Raw genomic sequence first — 18,011 nt, 5'->3', positions numbered from 1 at the left:
CAGGATTCTGTGTTCCTCTTTGGAGTCCCATATCTAAGGATCCAGTTGCCGCTGTAGGTGCAGGGCTCAGGTGTAAGGCTCACTACAGCCTGGCTTCCCAGACACCGCCGAAATCACATACAGCTCACCTCCTAAAGCCACCCCTGTGACTATCCCATGATCCAAACCAACAGCTGTCTCCACTGCCCCCTGCTCACATGGCAGCCTGTGTGACCTGCTCAGAACTCAAATCTGATTATGTCCCCTGATGCCAAAAGCCCCTTAATGGTCTAGAGGCAACTAATGGCTTCCTTCCCAGAGCTTAAGCAATAAGGCCTCCACCCAGAATGTGGCCTGTGCACAGGGCCTAGTTCCTGGCCTCTAGCCAATGATTCAAGTGCCTTACTGGTAGGTTCACAGGGCCTGCTGACTACATGGGGCTCGTGGGTTTGTCAAGTCCTGGAGCTATGACACCCACACAAGTGGGGCCAGGTGCCCCTCAGCTTGAGCCCCAAGGAGCCGTCTTACTGGGCAAGCCTGACAAGAGGCCTGGGGTGGAGCAGGGGAACTGGCCCTGCAGCGTCCAGAACTGGCTCTACAGGGTGAGGGCAGACTGTCCACTTGCCAGGGCTCCTGACTACCCCACCTCCCATCCCAGCCAATCAGGGCTCAGACCCAGGCAGCTCTGAGGTAGCATGCCCTGAGGCACCTGGGCAGCAGGAAGGAGGCTGAGACAGTGATGTACAAAGAGGGGCTGTATTACAGAGGTGGGTATGGGGGAGGGACGATGGAGAGAAAAAACAGTGTGGAGGGTGTCAGTCTTCCTTCAGGCTCCCAAATACAGCAGCTGGCACGCTCTGCTGTTCCAGTCGGACTTCTGTGAGGGAGGTAGGGTTGAGGTGGTTACTCCTCTGGGGGTAGGATGGAGAGTGGCCCACCTCTACCCTTGACCCCTGGGCAGGCCGGCCACTGACCATTGGGCTCCAGGTCCATCTCATCCTCGTCCTCTTCCTCGCCCAGCTGGATCTCCTCGGGATTGGCCTGCTGAGCCAGCTCTGCCAGCTCGTCCCTGGATGCATCACTCCTAGAGTTGGGGAGGGAAGGTGGTCTCATGGTACTCCCTCCCCCACACCCTCCCAGAACACCCCTTCCCTAAGAAGGACTGGACCATGCACCCTCCTGTCCTCACCTTACAAAGAAGATCTTGCTCTGGGCCCTAGGGGGCTGGTCCCGCTCTGCCTCAGCTGCTAGCTGCTCTGCCCGCTGTTCTAGCAACTTCATGTCATCCATGCCGCTCTGCCCAGGAGCCAGGTCAGACACTGTGGGGTACAGCAGACCAGTTCAGGCTGAGGTGCCCGGTACTGACTCCAGGGGCTACCAGTCCTAGGCAGCCTAGGCTCTGAGACGAGGAAGACACTGCCCCTTGTGGCCTGGTCGTGATTAGGGAAGGGAGGTTAAGCAACTCACCTGTGCCTGTGGCACTGCCGGACACCTTGAGCATCTGTGAGGCCATGAAGTTGACCTGAGTATTATATGTGGCCTGCACACTCCGACGTATCCTCAGCATCTCCCTGATGGTGTCCTCATTGCCATGCCGAACCTCAAAGTCCTTCCATGTTTGCCAGAATGCCCCAGTTGTCTGTGGAGGAGTGCAGGCATGTGGGTGATCCAGGTGCTTGGTGTAGATCCCCATTGCCCACCCATACCTCCCCGAACCCAGACCCAGTTCTACCCTGGGATCGCAGATCTGGGAGCAGAAACTGTAGATGGCCCGGGCGCGGTCAATTTCACCAAGCTTGCACTCCATGTCTGCAAACCGCAGGCACATCTCCCGGGCATGCTCATCAGACAGCACCTGGCACCATGCAGTTAAAGAGAGAGTGGGATGGTGGTGGTCAGTACCTGGCTTCAGGAAGGCCTTTTGCCACCCTCTACACAGGCAGGCTTTCTGCGATCCTTCTGTCTGCCTGAACCCCAACCCCATACACTAGTGGTAGGTACCTCAATGGCCTTCTGGTAGATGCCACGAGTGTGGGTGACACCATAGATCTCAGCAGCCCGCTTGATGTAGATATTGAACATATCATACTGCTGGGCTGGCTCCACTGCCCTGGTAGCGCGATCATACACGGCCATGGCATGACGGGCAAGGCCCCACTCCTCCTCCAGCTGTGCATACAGCAGGTATAGCGCTGCACAGGACAAGAGGGTCCAGTTAGCAGTTCAAAGCTCAGCACACACCACCCACCCCAATGTCCCGTGACAGCCCAGATTCCTCACTCTTGGCATATTTGGGCGGGCAGCCATCTAGTGCCTGCTCGAAGAGGTCCCGTGCACGTTCCAGCTTGCGGCCCCCGTAGCGGGCAATGAATTTGGTCAGGTAGGTGCTCCAGATGTCTGACACGTTGGGCCATTTGAACAGTGATATGCCACGCTCGTATGCCTGTTTCCAAGGGAGATATAGAGGTGTCAGCACCCAGATGCCCTTGGTTCATGTCTTCCATAAGCCTGCGCTGGACCCCTTCTCCCTCACCAACTACAAAGGCCTAAGGTATAGGTACAACAGGGACTTTCTAAACTTCATGGATGAGGTAGCTCCTAACCTCTACAGACACGGGCACCCAATATTCTAAGAAAGGGTTCGCATTCCTAGGCAGGATCGGGGACATGTGAATAAATGCAGTCTCCTACCTGTGTATCTACCTATGGCCCTCACAAACACAAACACACCCACCACTGTATCCACCTACACCCTATCACTTGAATAAAAACCAATGGGAGCTGCACACATGGCGCCCACATTTATTCTATTTCACACAAGAACCTGGAGAAAGACTCAGTACCAGGCTATGGGGGAAGTGCCCATACCCCACAGCATCCATGCACTGAGGCCCCGATGCCCAGTGTTTTACCATGCAAGCATTTTATTTGAGAAAGAGGAAACAGACTTAAATGATATTAGGGTAGGCCTAACCAGTAATGACTGGTGGCTTTACAAGAGATCAAGGACCAAGATGTTGCTCAGTGGTAAGAGCCCCTGCTTCAAATTCCCAAAGTCCTGGGTCCCATACATAGCACTGCTAAAAGGAATAAAAACAGACCCATGATAGTTACTGTTGTCAGCTTACCAGGATTCTAGAATGACCTAAGGACAGATTTTAAAGTCTTACTTATGTTAACTGAGGTAGGAAGATCCATCTTAAATGTGTGTGTGTGGGGGGGGGGGGAGGTACCATCCCATGGGCTGCGATCCTAGACTACATAAAAGGAGAAACTGAGCCAATTGCCAGCATTCGCCCCTCTCTGCTTCCTGACTGCAGGTGCATCGGGAATAGCCATAGGATGTTTCCATTGCCATGACTGCCATGATGCAATAAATCCTCTAAATGGGAGCCAGAATAAACTCTTCCTGCCTTAGCTTGCCTTTGTCAGACGTTCTGTCCTGACAAAAGCGAGAATAACTAAGCCAAGCCCCTATCCTGTGGTCCTGATGTGTCTAAGCACAGACGTACAGACAGTGCTAGACAGAGGACATCTGCAGACCACGAGGAACCCCTTACTGTGCCTAGGCCTTGACTTGCAGCCTTAGTGCACGCCTCACCTTAAAGCTCTCCTCAAAGTACTTGTGCTCCTCCAGGAACATGGCATAGTTGATGACGATCTGCGGTGTGGCTATGCGCAGGTCCAGGATTCGGTCATACACGGCTTTGGTTGACTGTGGGGACAGAAATAGGTCAGGGAATGCTCCACTCTAGGGCTGGCAACCAGCTTTGCCTCACCCCTGTCTATGGCAGCTGACCTGGAAGGTGCCCAGACTTTCCTCCAAGTCGGCAAGCATGGACCACACCTTCAGCGACTTGTATACACGGTTCTGCACTGGCTCTGAACCATCAAAGTACTCAGCCCTGCGGGCAGGCAATGCTGTAGCTTTCTGTGGAGAGACAGTGGCAGAGGCAATGAGACACTGAGAGGTTGTCCTGGGCCCCAGCACCCACCCCTGGTTGGTCTTCACAGCCTTACCCGCAGCAGCTTCAAGGCCTCATCATAATTCTCATGCCGGAGCTCCAGCTCCCCACACTGGCACCACACGCTTGCCAAGTCATCCACTTGCTTGAAGTTTACCTTGGTGGCCTTCTCTAGGATGACACGGGCCTGTGGTGATGGGCAGAGACTGAGTGAGACCCTGCCACTTGGCCACCCCTAAGTCCCATTGTGAAAAGACCTGTAGGCAGATACATGCATAAATGTAACTCACTTACATCATCCAGCTGTCCATTATCTTCATAAAACTTGGCAAATGCAACCCACAGCGTGTGGGGCTTGCCTGTGGCCTTGAAAGGGTCCACTGTCTGCACAGCCTCTGTGTATGTGTTGATAATCTGGAAGAGGAGGATCAGATAGGTGAGGGCAGAGTTTGGCCATGGCAGATCTAAGAGGCAGGGCAACATGGGCTGGGGGACCATCACGTACCTCACGGGGGCGGCCCTGATGTAGGGCCACACGCTTGTGCCACTCATGGACATGGTGTGGGTTCTGGCGCAGCAGGACACTGTTGAGGAGTAGGGGCCGCCGGCTAATGAGCTGCTCGAAGCGAGCAAGGCGCAACTCCAGGTCCACGTCATCTGGGAGCCAAACACATTCATGAAGCTAGGAAGGTTGGAGGTAACAGCACAGGCCCTTGGCTACCTCTGTCTTTAAGCTTCCTTTCCTCTAAGCCCAGTGTTATATACCCTAAAGAGCCAGGCTGACCACCCTGTACCTAGCCCCAGCCCTCCTGCCATGCCTGTACACAATTATGGCTACTCCAGGATACCTTGACCTTGATGTCCATCCAGCTTCTCTGTTTGCCTGCCTGTTCCGCCACAATGGCTGGAATTCAACCTTCTCTCCCCCCAAGTCCACCATCGCACATCGTACCCTCCTCCTCACGCCCCAGTTCAGATGAAGTCTCCATCTTTGCTGCAATCATGCTCTCCTCGAACTGGGCGTAGCTGTCGAACACCTGGGTGAAGTCCCGCACAGTCATCACAGTGCGGACAGCCTCCTCGTACACGTCCCGAGCCTGTGGGGTTCAGACACAGGGTGAGGAAAAGTACAGAGGGGAGGCATGAGAGCCCACCCACAAGGACCCACTGGCAGCAACCGAGGGCTACCAAGTGCTGAGCACAGAGTGGAGCCCTGCTGGCCCGTTCCTGCCCTGTACTACGTGACAGCCTGGAACTGCAGGGCCTCCTTTGTAAGCTAGGTAGCCCCCTGTGCAGCACCATCTCAAGACTTATGTGAGACACCTCAATAAAGCACTGGCCCTGAAAGAACAGATGAGTGCCAGGCAGTGGTGGCACACACCTTTAATCCTAGTACTCATGAGGCAGGGGCAGGTGGATCTCTATGAGTTTGAGGCCAGCCTGGTCTACAAAGCGAGTTCTAGGATAGCCAGAGCTACACAGAGAAACCCTGTCCTGAAAATCAATCAACCAACCAACCAACCAACCAACCAACCAACCAACCAACCAACCAACCAACCAACCAATTGATCAGTGACGCTTTAGCTCCCACAGAACTCTGAGCTCAGCTTGCTGAAGCTATTTTTTCCTAATTGCAACACTCCCTTCTGGAGGAAGGAGGGGGCTCCTAAGGCTCAGAAAATAAATGAAACTTGCAAGACTCACAAGACCCCTCCAAACAAGCTCTCAAACAGGACACTCACACTTACGAGGTCCCAGACCACATGGCGAGGAGGTAAGAGAAGCAGACCCCAAGTCAGCCCGTCCTGAAGTTAGCCTCTCTCCAGGGCTCTGCACCCATCCTTACTGCTAGGGTGGAAACATGGACTATGTGATGTGTCACACACAGCATGTGCTTGTTTCCTGGCCGTGCACTCTGAGTGTCCTCCAGAGACCCACCTCACAGCGGAGGCCTAGGTACCTACATACCTTCTCGAAGTGGCCACTGCGGATGTAGTAGTCAGCCAGCGAGCACCATAGCTTGCCCAGCTGGTCGGTGAAGCGGGTGAGTCCACCACGGATTATGGCATCTACATTGAGGGACTGCACCTTGTCCGGGTTCTGGGAGATAAGGTCGCAGAGCTCATGCCACAGCTGCAGGACACAGGGTGTTGGGGACATCTCAGTCTTGGTCCAGGATGGAGGACACCTTTCACCCAGCCTCCATATTCCACCAGACCCACCTGGTAGTTGGACTTGCCCGCCTTGGACACAAAGCGCTCGTCGTTCACCACGGTGGCCAGGCGTTGTGCAGCCTCATCCAGCCGGTCACTGGATTTCAGGTACTCGATGTACTCCTCGGCACTCTCAGGACTGAGCTGGAGAAGACCCACCCCACTGGTGAACGGGGCTGCAGGAGATGACATTTCTCAAGGCCTCCCAACCCCATTTACAAGTCTTTTAGCAAACAGCCAGCTCAACTCAGCCAGCCTTAGCTTTCTGGTGGTGCAGCCTGGGCTCAACAGTTCAGTCTCGGACCTTGGTCTTGATACCATGGGTCTAGCTTGGCTACAGCACTTCTGCTGGTCAATGTTAACTACGAACCCGGCAGACTCTAGAATCACCTCAGAGATGGGTCTGTAGTTACATGTGTGTGAAAGATTATCTGGACTATGTTCATTTATATGAGAACGCTCACGTTCCTTATGGATGGGATCACTTCCCGGGCAGGGATGTTGTATAACACAGACACATTGGGCAGCACACAAGCGTGCATGCATGGCTGTTTTCTGATCTTGGATGTGATGTGACTACGGGCTTCTTCTTGTCTATGCACCCCTGAACTGTGAGCCAAAGCAAACCCTTCTCCCTGATATTGATTTAGGGTGTTTTGTCACAGCCACCCAGGAAGAGGAATTGAGACAGTAATCTAGCCTGGGCCTTCAGCCTCAGCCCTGAGTGGTCCAGCCTTGACACCTCCCCCAGCCACCACCCTGTCCAATTACTTCTAAGCAGTCCAACTTAGACTCTGATGGTCAGGAAAGGACCTGCTTCTGTCACAAGCTGCTGCCCAAGCTGTAGCGTGCTAGGGAACTGAAGACAACAGTTATCACAAGCCTGAGCACACATGCTCTGCCTGCCATGCTGCCCACTGCATGTGTCTCTTACTCTCACCTCTTCCCATGGCCGGGGTTTCCTTCTGTTTCACATAACTGGTTCATGTATGTGTCTACCAGTTAGTCTGAAAGTCCGGTGCAGGTGCTGGTGACTGCTTTATGCACGCTCTCCCTAGCTCTCATCTCTACGCCTGCTGTGGAGCAGGTACAAGCTAAAAGCTAACTACTTAAGAACCAAACATAGTAAACCACAGGGGCTGGCAAGAAGGCTCAGTGTATAAAGCATTTGCCTTGCAAACATGAGGACTGGAGCTTGAATCCTTAGAACCCACATAAACATTGGGTAGCCATGGCAATACTGGAGCGGATCCCTGGGGCTAGAGTTCTAGCTGGTACGCTCTCGGCTCAGTAAGAGATCTTTCCTCAATATGCAGAGTAATTGAAGAAGATATCCAGGGTCATCTTTGAGTCTCTACATGCCACACACCCGTGCACGGGTGCGCACGCGCGCACACACACACACACACACACACACACACACACACAAACACACACACACAAAATCACAAATAAACTGTTTCTATCCATAGGAGCCTCTTCCTGCAGCCTCTCTGTTGCATGAGGGCCTTTATCCCAGTGAGCCAAGGTTTGGAAGCCAACCCGGCAAATGGACTGTTCAGTGGTGCTTACCTTGAGGAAGCGACGGTAGCCTCTCACAGCGGTCTCAGGCAGTGGGTGGGAGCGTAGGAAGCGGAGGTACAGGGGCCAGATGCGAGAGTGCTGTGTGATGGGTAAGGCCCGGAGGGCACGATCAAAGGTGCGGCGGGTGTGTGTTACTCGTCCCTGGTCCATGAGGAACTGGCAGTAGTCTAGCCACAGACGTGGCATCTGGAAATAATGGAGAGTAATGGGCCAGGTCTGAGCCACAAGCTCCATGGCCTGCTTGCTATCCATATCTAAGGCATAAGGGCAGCAGGGAGACAAGAGGCCTCATTACCCCTCACTGAGCTCTGTAAATGGGCCCAGTAAACTTGTTAGTTCCTCAAGTCAGTGGAACATTTGGGTGGACCTATACTGTTTTGTTGGAGCACTGTAAGGAAGGGGTAGACATCTGTTTACATATCCCTGGAGAAACAGCTTCCACTGCACAGCCCCTCTCCAGCTTCGCACCTTGTGCATGAACACAAAGGCCCTCTCATGGCAGTTGTTGACATCTTCATAGGCAGGATCAGTCACGCAGCGATGCTTCACCTGTGCCCGGCGTGCCTTCAGATAGCGGTACCAGAGTTTGTAGCTATAGAGCAGGAAAGACAGACACAATGGCTCATGAAACCCCGAATCCTTCCTTTGCTCTGAGGAGGGGTAAGAGAGCTCACAAGGAAGGGAAAGACTAGGACACGAGAGGTGTGACCCATGGGGGCTGTGCTTCAGGAAGGGACGACACAGCAGTCACCTGGGACACATTGCCGCTTGGGCTGTGACGTATGCGGAGGGGTGGGGCTGGTGAGGAGGGTAGCACAGGAAGGGCCATTTTCACCTGCAGGGAAGCAGTTTGAGTGCCCGCTCGTACAACTGATTGAGCCGGGGTTTGGGGGCCCCCTGTTTGAACTCGATGTAGCGGAGCCAGCATTTGACGGAGAACTGATTCCTCATGATTTCTTCCTCATAGGGAAGGTCTTCCTCCTCCTGCCAGGGAAAGGGAGAAGAGGCCTGTCCTTAGTCTCGGTGGAGTCACATCCTATAATGGGTCTTAGCATCAAGCTCTAGGCTTCGACTAAAATTCCATGCTCCAACAAAAGGTGGTGGCGCAAGCCTGCACTCCCATCACTTCAGAACAAAAAGGCCTCAAATAAAACAAATGCGAGGTTGGTGAGAAGCCCAGTGGGAAGAGGCACCTGCCACCGAGCCTGAGATCTGAGTTTGAGCCACATCGTAGGAGAGACCCAGTTCCTTAAGATGTCCTCCACTTTCCACATGCACACACACGACTTACCTCTTGCACATGCTAAGATAAAAAAAAGAAAAAGAAAAACCAAAATGTAATAGAAAGATGGCCCAGTCAGTATGTACACGCATGACTCCCTGAGTTCAGAGCCCCAACGCTCATGTAAATGCCAGGCATGGAGTGTCTACCTATAATCCCAATGCGGGGCAACCAGACAGGGGTAGATCCCTGGAGCTCATTAGCCAGGCATTTAGTTAGCCAGTGAGCTTCAGGTTCAGAAAGAAGACTCTGTCTCAAAAAGATGGAAAGCAACTGAGGAATATAGCTAACACATTCACACACACACACACACACACACACAAACACACACACACACACACACACACACACACTCAAGCACTACATACACACCATACTTAAAAACAAACAGGGCTAGAGACACAGCTCAGCAAGCAGTTAAAAGCATATACTGCTCTTGCAGAGGACTCGAACTCAGCTCCCTGCACTCACCTTAGGCAGCTCATGACTACCTATAACTCCCGTCTCTGGCCTCTATGGACACCTGATTGACAGGCATATGCCCATACAAAGATACATACACAAACATGATTTTAAAAATACATCTTTAAGCCGGGCGGTGGTGGTGCATGCCTTTAATCCCAGCACTCGGGAGGCAGAGGCAGGCGGATCTCTGTGAGTTCGAGACTATCCTGGTCTACAAGAGCTAGTTCCAGGACAGGCTCCAAAACCACAGAGAAACCCTGTCTTGAAAAAACAAAAAAAAATTAAAAAAATAAAAAAATAAAATAAAATACATCTTTAACAAGCAAACAAACACAACACAACAAGGTCCCAGGCACAGTTTCTTCCTCTGTTGAAACAGGATTACGAGTCACTCAGATGCTACAGCAGTAGTTCTCAGCCTGTAGGTCACATCTCCTTTGGGGGATGAAAAACCTTTTCACAGGTGTCAACTAAGACCACTGGAAGACACAGATATTTACACTGTGGTTCATTACGGTAGCAAAACTACAGTTATGTAAGTATGGCCGGCCGGTGGTGGCGCACGCCTTTTTTAAAAATATTTATTTATTTACTCATTATGTATACAATATTCTGTCTGCATGTATGCCTGCAGGCCAGAAGAGGGCACTAGACCTCATTACAGATGGTTGTGAGCCACCATGTGGTTGCTGGGAATTGAACTCAGGACCTCTGGAAGAGCAGGCAATGCTCCTAACCGCTGAGCCACCTTTCCAGCCCAAAACTACAGTTATGAAGTAGCAATGAAAATAATCTTATGGTTGGGGACACTACAACATGCGGAAGTGTATTAAAGAGGCACAGCGTTAGGAAGGTTGAGAACCACTGGGCTAGAGTGTCAGTGCAGATCTCTGACCCTCGGAGCTCAACTGCCCAAGGACACTTCTCAGCTGCTAGTGGTTAAGGAGACCCCTGCCCAAGTATCAGCTTTGGTCAGTAAATCCCACTGCCCACTCCCTGGTCCCAATTCCCCCACTCTAAAAATTTTTTGGCAATTCCATACATATATACAGTGACTTTTGGACATTTTCACCATCCGTTTTCCACTCCCATGTCTTCCCCATAATCCCTAGACTTTTGTGACACTGGCGTACAGGTCCGGGCGCCAGGCCTCTACCACTGTCAACAGGTGGCATCTATTCACACCACTTCTCCCCGGACATAAGGCTTTGCTCCCCCATGCTCATACTGCCAGCACCAGGCCTATCTTCATGCCAGGCCCAGACAATGAAAGTTTAAAGATTTCCCTACCTAAGACAGGGTCTCACTATTTGCTCTGGCTGTCCTGGAACTCACTATGTAGACCACATTGACTTCAAACTCACAGAGATCTACCTGCTTCTGCTTCCCAAGTACTGGACTCAAAGGTATGTGCTACCAAACCTGCCTCAAAATTTTAAAGTTTTTCATTTATTTATTTTTTCTTCCAGCCTCTTCTACAGAGGCAGATACAGATGTATTTCTATGAGTTCAAGGGCAGCCTGGTCTACAGTAAGTTCCAGGCCAGTCAGAGTTACATAGTGAGATCTTATCTCCAACAGAACAAAAATACTTTTTTGTAGGTGTATACATTCGTATATGCACATGTGGGAGCCGACGCTGGAAGAAGCCAGAGGTCCTCCTCAATTGCTCTCTGCCTTTTGAGAGAGGGTCTCTCACTAGCATTTTATGGGTGCTAGGGTTCTGAACTGAGGGCCTATGCTTGTACAGCAAGCACTTTATCAACTGAGCCACCTCCGCAGCCCCAGGTACTTAAGTCACCTGGTCCATCAAACCTCTGGCCCTTCAGGATCTCATTACCTTGTACTTTAGCTCAACGCTACCCCAGAAATTGCAAGCTAAAGGGTTTTTATCTCTGGAGCTGGGGTACACACACATATTTGTGGGGGGATATAGATCAATTGTAGAGTGCTTGCTTAGCATGCTCAAGACCCTTGGTTAAACCCCAGAAACCCACATACCAGTTATGGCCCTTAACCCAAAACACTATAAACGCAGTTTAAATATGGAGCCTCTGTTTCAGCCACCAAAATTTCACCTTTTTAGGATCCCAGGGGCCATCTACAGCACTAGTCTTTTCTTCATCCTTCAAGGTTCTTGTAGCCCCAGAAGTCAGAACTCTAACCAGGTCACTATGTCTATCAAGGTCCATACCTTTTCCCTACTATGCCCTTCCGTTCTTGACCTCCCTTCTCCCGGCCCGAGACATTAAGACCTTAACCTCAAAAGCAGCTCCTCGCTTCACTCAGGCATTGAAAGACCCGGTTCTTTATTCCCGGCCTGGTCAGTGTTTTGACATGTCGCCTTTGGCTCGTTAGGATCCCCATGGACTGGGCATACACAATCTGCATCTAACCCCCCCCCCCCCCCGATAGTCAGATTCCGAGCCGGGGAGGAATCTAGCTTCGGATCTTCCCTCACGGATCACTCTTGGGCTCGCCGCAGACTTACAAAAACAAGATCCGGCCGCTCGGGACGCGGAACCCGCGCCATCACCACCATCTTCCTGGATCCCAGGTACAGACGAGAGTGGCGTCAATCACAGAAGGCCCGCCCTCTCCGGCCAGACTTTCTCTATTGGCTGCACGTCACTTTCTCTGCAGGGCCTGCTCTGTCGAATTTTGTATCGTCAAGGCTGTGACCGGAAGCAGAAAAGCGGCGCCGGAAGATGACGCCACCATGCGCGTTATTGGCCACTCAGCTTTAATATCGCGTCTCAGACCCCAATGAGATTTTGTATTGCTGGAGAGTCGTCTTTGGGCGGAAGTGGCTTCATAGAACCGGAGAAGCGAGATGGGGGTGAAGCTGGAGGTGTTTCGGGTCAGTGAGCTCAGGAGTGGGTTGGCCGTTTGAACCTGGCATCTTTCAGAATTTGAGAATAGTTATTGGAAGCGAGAGAAGGGTAGAGCGGGGAGTTCCACGGAGAAAGTATCTGAGATTTGTATTGAAACTCAGCGGAATGAGCTCTAGCTGTGGGGGCTTAAAATGGAGAGGCTGGGTTTGGTCTGAGGAAGCGTCTCAGAGAGGAATGAAAAGGAGGCTTTAGATCCAGAGCGGGCTTTCCAGAAGGGGAGCCCCGGGCTCCTAATAGGTCTGTCTCAGTAGGCGGACTTCTATATGTAGAAGAGTATGATTGAAAAAATGAGGCCTCTATTTAAAATGCTACGGGGATCAGATTGGGAGGTAATAACATCTCAAGGATATATCTTTGTAGTAGGAGCTGTTGGACTGTCCCCCACCACCACCGTGCGCCTTGGTGTGTATGTCTGTGTGTGTTTGAGAGTGAGGCTTGGACAGGACTGTTACGTATAAAGCCTACTGGATCAGGAAGACCAGGCTTTAAGGTGCCGAATTTCTATTCTCCTGGTAGGATTTCTGGAGTTCCTTGGGGAGGCCACGAGGCCAGGCTCCTGGCCTGTGTAGAAGGATAGATCTGTCTTCTGGATTTTCCTACAATCTCCCTGTACTAGGGTGTTGATAGTTCTGGGCTCTGTCTATCCACCCCTTGCTTTTGCAGATGTCACTCTACCTCACTTTCCCCGTGGTTATGTTTTGGATCTCCAATCAGGCAGAGTGGTTTGAGGACTATGTTGTCCAGCGCAAGGTGGGTACCAGGAGAGTTTGCTGGGTCATTCCTGAGGATGGGGAAGGCAGGATAATGAGGCACTGACTTGTTGCTGGGGACCATTACCTGCCTCTCATGTGCAACTCTGCTCTGAATGAGGGACTCTGGCTTCTCCTGGCTGTGTTCTCACCTGTGATCTTTTTCCACAGAGGGAGCTGTGGCCACCAGAGAAGGAGGCTCAGGTAAGGAGCCCATTCTTCCAAGGGGCTGGGTCACCTTACCCTGGGTGGACTTGGAATAAATTCCATCATCAGCCATAGGTAGAAAATTGGAAACAAAAAAACAAATAGGACTTCCAGGCTATCCTGGGCTAGAGACCTTGTTTCCATACAAGTTTCTTACTGTTAGAGATGGGTTATATCCGTGATTACTTGGAAGTAGTGGTAGGAGGATTATCAGATTGAGTCAGCCTGGACTGCAAAAGGTTAAAGAGAGGGAGCAGGGAGAGAGGGCTGTAATTGCAGCATTCTAGTGCTTAGGAGGTGGATGCAGGAGGATCAAGAATTCTGGGTATTCTCTCCTGCATAATGAGCTCAAGACTAGCCTGTCTTAAAAAGTGGGAAGGGGGGGGGCTGGAGAGATGGCTCAGTGGTTAAGAGCACTGCCTGCCCTTCCAAAGGTCCTGAGTTCAATTCCCAGCAACCACATGGTGGCTCACAACCATCTGTAATGAGATCTGGCGCCCTCTTCTGGCCTGCAGGCAGAGTACTGAGAATACTGTACACATAATAAATAAATAAATAAATAAATAAATAAATAAATAAATAAATAAATCTTTAAAAAAATGATAAAAAAAAAACTGGGAAGGGCACAAATGGTCTCATATATTACCATGAACTCACTGGTATGGTGGTTGTGATTTGCATGGGGTCCCAGGATGGATACTGAACTGCCAAGCCAAAGGAAGGGTAGTGGGAGTAAGTCCAGGCCCTGCAGTGTGTGCCCCTCCTTCCTTTCCATCACACCCTTTTCTTCATTCCAGCGCCAGGAGCTAGAAGAATTCAAACAGAAGGTCCGGAAGCAGAGGGAAGAGAGACTTCTTCAGGCTGCTCAGCAGAGCTCCTGAGACCTTCAAGTATTCAAGTCCCGGCGCCTCCACCCAGGAAATAACACACACTCAATGCTTTGTTACTAGTGCCAAGCGTTTTATTGTTGTTTTCAGGGGCCAGTGGGGGGGCCCAGGATGGCTAGAACTCTCAAGGAGCTTGTGTCTGGGGCTGGGGGCTGCTGTTCCTGCGGAAGCTGAGTGCAGCAGGGTCCTGAGGGGTGAGCAGGGGTTGAGGGCTGAGGGTCCCGGGTCGTTTCTGCATTCCATCCTGCGGATGAAGAAGGGTCAGACAGAGGGAGGAGACCAAGGAAAGTGCAAGCCAGAGGAGCCTTTAGACAACACTTCTTTTTGTCTGCCTTCATCTGCCAATCAGTGTGGTATTTGGTATGAGACAGTCAACTCTCAGTGGGGTCTTGGTCAGAACCTGAGCTGTTGGTTTACATCTTTAATCCTAGCACTCAAGAAGAAGAAGCAGGAGAATTATCTCAAGTTCAAAGCCAACCTGGTCTATGTAAAAAAGTTCCAGGCTCACAACCCTGTCTCAAAACCAAACAAACAAATGGGCTGAGAAGATAACGTAGTCATTAAAATTCTTGCTGTGTGCACTTAAAGACCTGAGTTTAATCCCCAACTTCAAAATGAAAAGCCAGATGGAGTCTTATTCACTTGTAATTTCAGGGCTTGAGTAGAGTCAGGAGGAGCCCTAAGGCTTCCTGCCTGGCCAGCGAGCCTGGTCTACTTGGTGAGTTCCAGAGCAGTGAAAGATCCTGTTTCAAATGGTGATGGCGACCGGGGAACAGTATCCGAAGTTAACTTCTGGCCCCCGCCTGCATGTGTGCACATGGACCTCTAACATGTGTGCTAGGGTACTCAGACACAGAGCTGGGGGTGTAGCCCAGTTGACAGAATGCACCAAAGCTCCGGATTCCATCCCTAACCACACAGACCACTCCTGGTGGGTCACCTGTAATCCCAGCACTAAGGAGGTACATGTAGGAAAATTAGAAGTCTAAAGTCATCATTGACTGGTGGGTTTGAGGCCAACCAGAGCTACATAAAACACTATCTCAAAAACAAAAATACCCTCAATCAGAACCCATGTTCTTTGTTAATACAGGCGTGTGTGAGCTTATCTGCCCTTCTCCCAGGAGCATCACCATAGGAAAACTGTTTTCTCCCTGAGGCCCCTCCCAGGTACACAGATGTTGTGGCAGGAGTTGTAACGTCCAGCCATCATTCTGATACTAGCACGAGTCTTGCATGATCTTAAGCCCCCTGACATCCACATCCATCTGCACTTTCCTCTTCCAGAGTTAGAGACAGGGTCCCGTCCTATCTTGGCTAGAGATGGGCATAATCTAGAGAGCTGTACTGCTTCACTCCACAGGCTATCTAGACATCACCTACCTTGGGACCGATAGGTTGGAAGCCAGGCAGGGAATTGACTGTTACACGCTGGTCATCCATGCGGCGGCCCTGGGTGTCGGCCAGCATATCCATGAGATTGTCCATCTCGGGAGCAGGGCCACCCTCTGGATCAGAGACAGGTGGTCATGAATACAAATCCAAAGGAGGTCACATGGGGCTTTCCAGCCTGAGTCCAAAGAGCCACAAGACCCCAGGACCCCTGCACCTCTGCCGCATTTGCTTCTCAGGCAGTACCCACCCCAGCCCAGCATCATGCCCAGCTCACGGCTTTCTGGGGTCTGGCCTGGACCAGCCTGCAAGGAACAGCGCTGCTCCTCCATCCGATCGCCCTGTACGTGGCTCAGCAGGTTGAAGAAGCCTTCTTGGTCTGGTGAACCTGCCTTGGGAACAGACATGCTTGGTTTAGCTGGGTACTGTACCGTTCCTGCCTTCCATCCAGCGCCCACCCGAGCCAGCGCCTGCCTTCCCATCTCTGCTCTTACCATAGTCCTCACAGCTCTGTAGAGTTTCTCAAAGTGAAACCTAAGTCTCCTTCCCTGAACTGCCCCCCAACCCCCACCTCCCACCTCCCAGCCTGGGGCCCCAGCCTGCAGCACAATTTCACAAGGTACCGCCTCTAGGGACAGTATTCCACCACTGTCCTAGATCAAGACCATACTGGGGTTGGGTTGGGGGCTGGGACACTTACCAGAGAAATGGGGCTCAGAAGTGCCCCTAAATCATAGCACCTATCATCTCTTGGGGGGAACAGTACTAGGAATCCAACCATTTGCCCTGGGCAGGGGGAGGGGCACTTATACCCTCCTAATATACCCCCCATGTGTTATGGTAACTGGGTCAGGGGACCCCAGAGACTTGCTTGCTAATTAGATGCCCTACAAATGAGTTAATCCTGTCAGTCATGGGTACTGAGACCTCAAGAAGCTGGTGGTGGAGTCAGGCAGAGCCCTCTTACCTTGTTCAGACGGCCTGAGCCCCCCTCGACCCTTTCTTCTTCCTGATCCATCATCTGTCTTTCCCACACTTTCCTCCTGGCCTGTGACAGGGTCCCCACACCTGAGAGGGCCTTTTAAAGGGCCAGGATGTGGGGGAAGGGGAGCAGATACCTTTCCCCATCCCCAAATCCCCAGCTCATATCCCATCTGCTCCCACCCACGCTTAAGCTCCAGAAAGATGATCTCTAGGTAATTGCTCATCCAGACTGATGCTGAGGTGGGTGTAGGTGGAGGGGGCAGGGAAGTCCAGGTTTGGACCTCACTGGACCGAGTCATACTCACGGGGCCCTGAGGACTCTCAGTTGGGGACAAGAAAAGGCCAGGGCAAAACAGGAGGGTGGAGGATGTCCCCAGGCATGCCATCCAGTTCCTGTCTACAGGTTCATTCCTCTGCAGGGCAGATGACATCTGCAGGGGGATAGCCAAGGAGGGAGCTGGGGTCCGGTATTCTTCAAATCCCTGTACCTTCCACAGACACACGAGCCAACCTGGTGCCTGCTAATCACCACTCCTGAGGTTCTGTAGTCCCTACCCTGGGGCAACCCTGAAAGAAACACCAGATCTCCTGTCTCTCTGCCCCTCAAAGGCCAAGCTGAGTGTCTTCACTCTCTCATTCCCACATGGAACAGGAGAGGAAGTTCCTGTCCACCCCAGCAAACAGGGGCTCTGAGAGCCTGGTCCTGTCTTTAAGATGCCTTTCAGGAAACCAGATAAGCTTCTTTTCCAGGGCTGGAGAGATGGTTCCTGGGTAGGAGCACTGGCTGCTTTGCCAGAGTACTAGGTTCAATTCCCAGCACCCACATGGCAGCTAACAACCATCTGTAACTCCAGTTCTAGGGGAATCTAATGTTCTCTTCTGGCCTTCTGGGCACCAAGCACACTCACAGTGTACAGAGATACATACAGGCAAAACATCCATACACATAAAATAAACATTTTTAAAAGTTTAAATAAATAAAGTTAAAAGTTTACGTTCTTTTGGGGGGGTGTGGGGTGGGGGTTGTGTATATAGTGTATGTGTGCACGTGTGGTACGTGCATGCTCGTGTGAAGACCAGAGGTCAGCATCAGGTATCTATCTCCCTCTACTGCTCTTTACCTTCCTTTGAGACACAGTCTGAAAAATTAAACCTCAAGCTGCTGGGTTTGGCTGGGCTGGCTGGGCTGGCTGGGCATTGAGCATCCTGGCTTTAAATTTATTTTTATATTTATTTTATGTGTATGGGTGTTTTGCCTGAATGTATGTTGTTGCACCACATATATGATGTGCCCATGGAGGTCAGAAGAGGACACTGGATCCCTTGGAACTTGAACTATGAGTGGTTATGAGACACCATGTGGATGCTGGCAATTGAACCTGGTTCTGTAGAAGAGGAACAAGTACTCTTA

At 51.5% G+C, this 18,011-nt stretch overlaps 3 protein-coding genes across 6 annotated transcripts; 1 reads left to right on the top strand and 2 right to left on the bottom strand.

The window, feature by feature from the left end:
• Nucleotides 1-722: 722 nt before the first annotated feature.
• On the bottom strand, nucleotides 723-12,137 carry Xab2 (XPA binding protein 2). Its single transcript, XM_005371749.2, has 19 exons — nucleotides 11,979-12,137; nucleotides 8,577-8,725; nucleotides 8,210-8,333; nucleotides 7,730-7,927; nucleotides 6,167-6,301; nucleotides 5,913-6,077; nucleotides 4,897-5,041; nucleotides 4,450-4,601; nucleotides 4,239-4,358; nucleotides 4,000-4,131; nucleotides 3,779-3,910; nucleotides 3,581-3,694; nucleotides 2,260-2,422; nucleotides 1,981-2,171; nucleotides 1,712-1,834; nucleotides 1,447-1,618; nucleotides 1,169-1,298; nucleotides 954-1,063; nucleotides 723-856 (listed from the first exon to the last, which is right to left on the bottom strand). Exons 1-19 carry the CDS (start codon nucleotides 12,027-12,029, stop codon nucleotides 795-797), a joined length of 2,568 nt encoding a protein of 855 aa, XP_005371806.1. The 5' UTR covers nucleotides 12,030-12,137; the 3' UTR covers nucleotides 723-794.
• Nucleotides 12,138-12,254: 117 nt separating this feature from the next.
• Nucleotides 12,255-14,289, top strand: Pet100 (PET100 homolog). 2 transcript variants are annotated; one of them, XM_005371744.3, is made up of 4 exons: nucleotides 12,255-12,347; nucleotides 13,045-13,131; nucleotides 13,302-13,334; nucleotides 14,135-14,289. In XM_005371744.3, the coding sequence occupies exons 1-4, from the start codon at nucleotides 12,321-12,323 to the stop codon at nucleotides 14,216-14,218; spliced, it is 231 nt and encodes a 76-aa protein (XP_005371801.1). In that variant the 5' UTR covers nucleotides 12,255-12,320; the 3' UTR covers nucleotides 14,219-14,289. The 2 variants fall into 2 exon arrangements, with proteins under 2 accessions (XP_005371801.1, XP_005371800.1); XM_005371743.2 differs by having other exon boundaries at nucleotides 12,339-12,710.
• Nucleotides 14,290-14,307: 18 nt separating this feature from the next.
• On the bottom strand, nucleotides 14,308-16,791 carry Pcp2 (Purkinje cell protein 2). 3 transcript variants are annotated; one of them, XM_026778314.1, is made up of 4 exons: nucleotides 16,584-16,791; nucleotides 15,894-16,008; nucleotides 15,608-15,732; nucleotides 14,308-14,468 (listed from the first exon to the last, which is right to left on the bottom strand). In XM_026778314.1, exons 1-4 carry the CDS (start codon nucleotides 16,635-16,637, stop codon nucleotides 14,349-14,351), a joined length of 414 nt encoding a protein of 137 aa, XP_026634115.1. In that variant the 5' UTR covers nucleotides 16,638-16,791; the 3' UTR covers nucleotides 14,308-14,348. The 3 variants fall into 3 exon arrangements, with proteins under 3 accessions (XP_026634115.1, XP_005371805.2, XP_005371804.1); XM_005371748.2 differs by lacking the exon at nucleotides 16,584-16,791 and adding an exon at nucleotides 16,317-16,560; XM_005371747.2 differs by lacking the exon at nucleotides 16,584-16,791 and adding an exon at nucleotides 16,111-16,304.
• Between the last annotated feature and the right edge of the window lie 1,220 nt (nucleotides 16,792-18,011).

This window comes from Microtus ochrogaster, unplaced genomic scaffold, assembly GCF_000317375.1.
Source record: "Microtus ochrogaster isolate Prairie Vole_2 unplaced genomic scaffold, MicOch1.0 UNK125, whole genome shotgun sequence".
In the NCBI taxonomy this organism is placed as follows: Eukaryota; Metazoa; Chordata; class Mammalia; order Rodentia; family Cricetidae; genus Microtus; species Microtus ochrogaster.
This window is presented reverse-complemented; position numbering and strand designations above follow the sequence as displayed.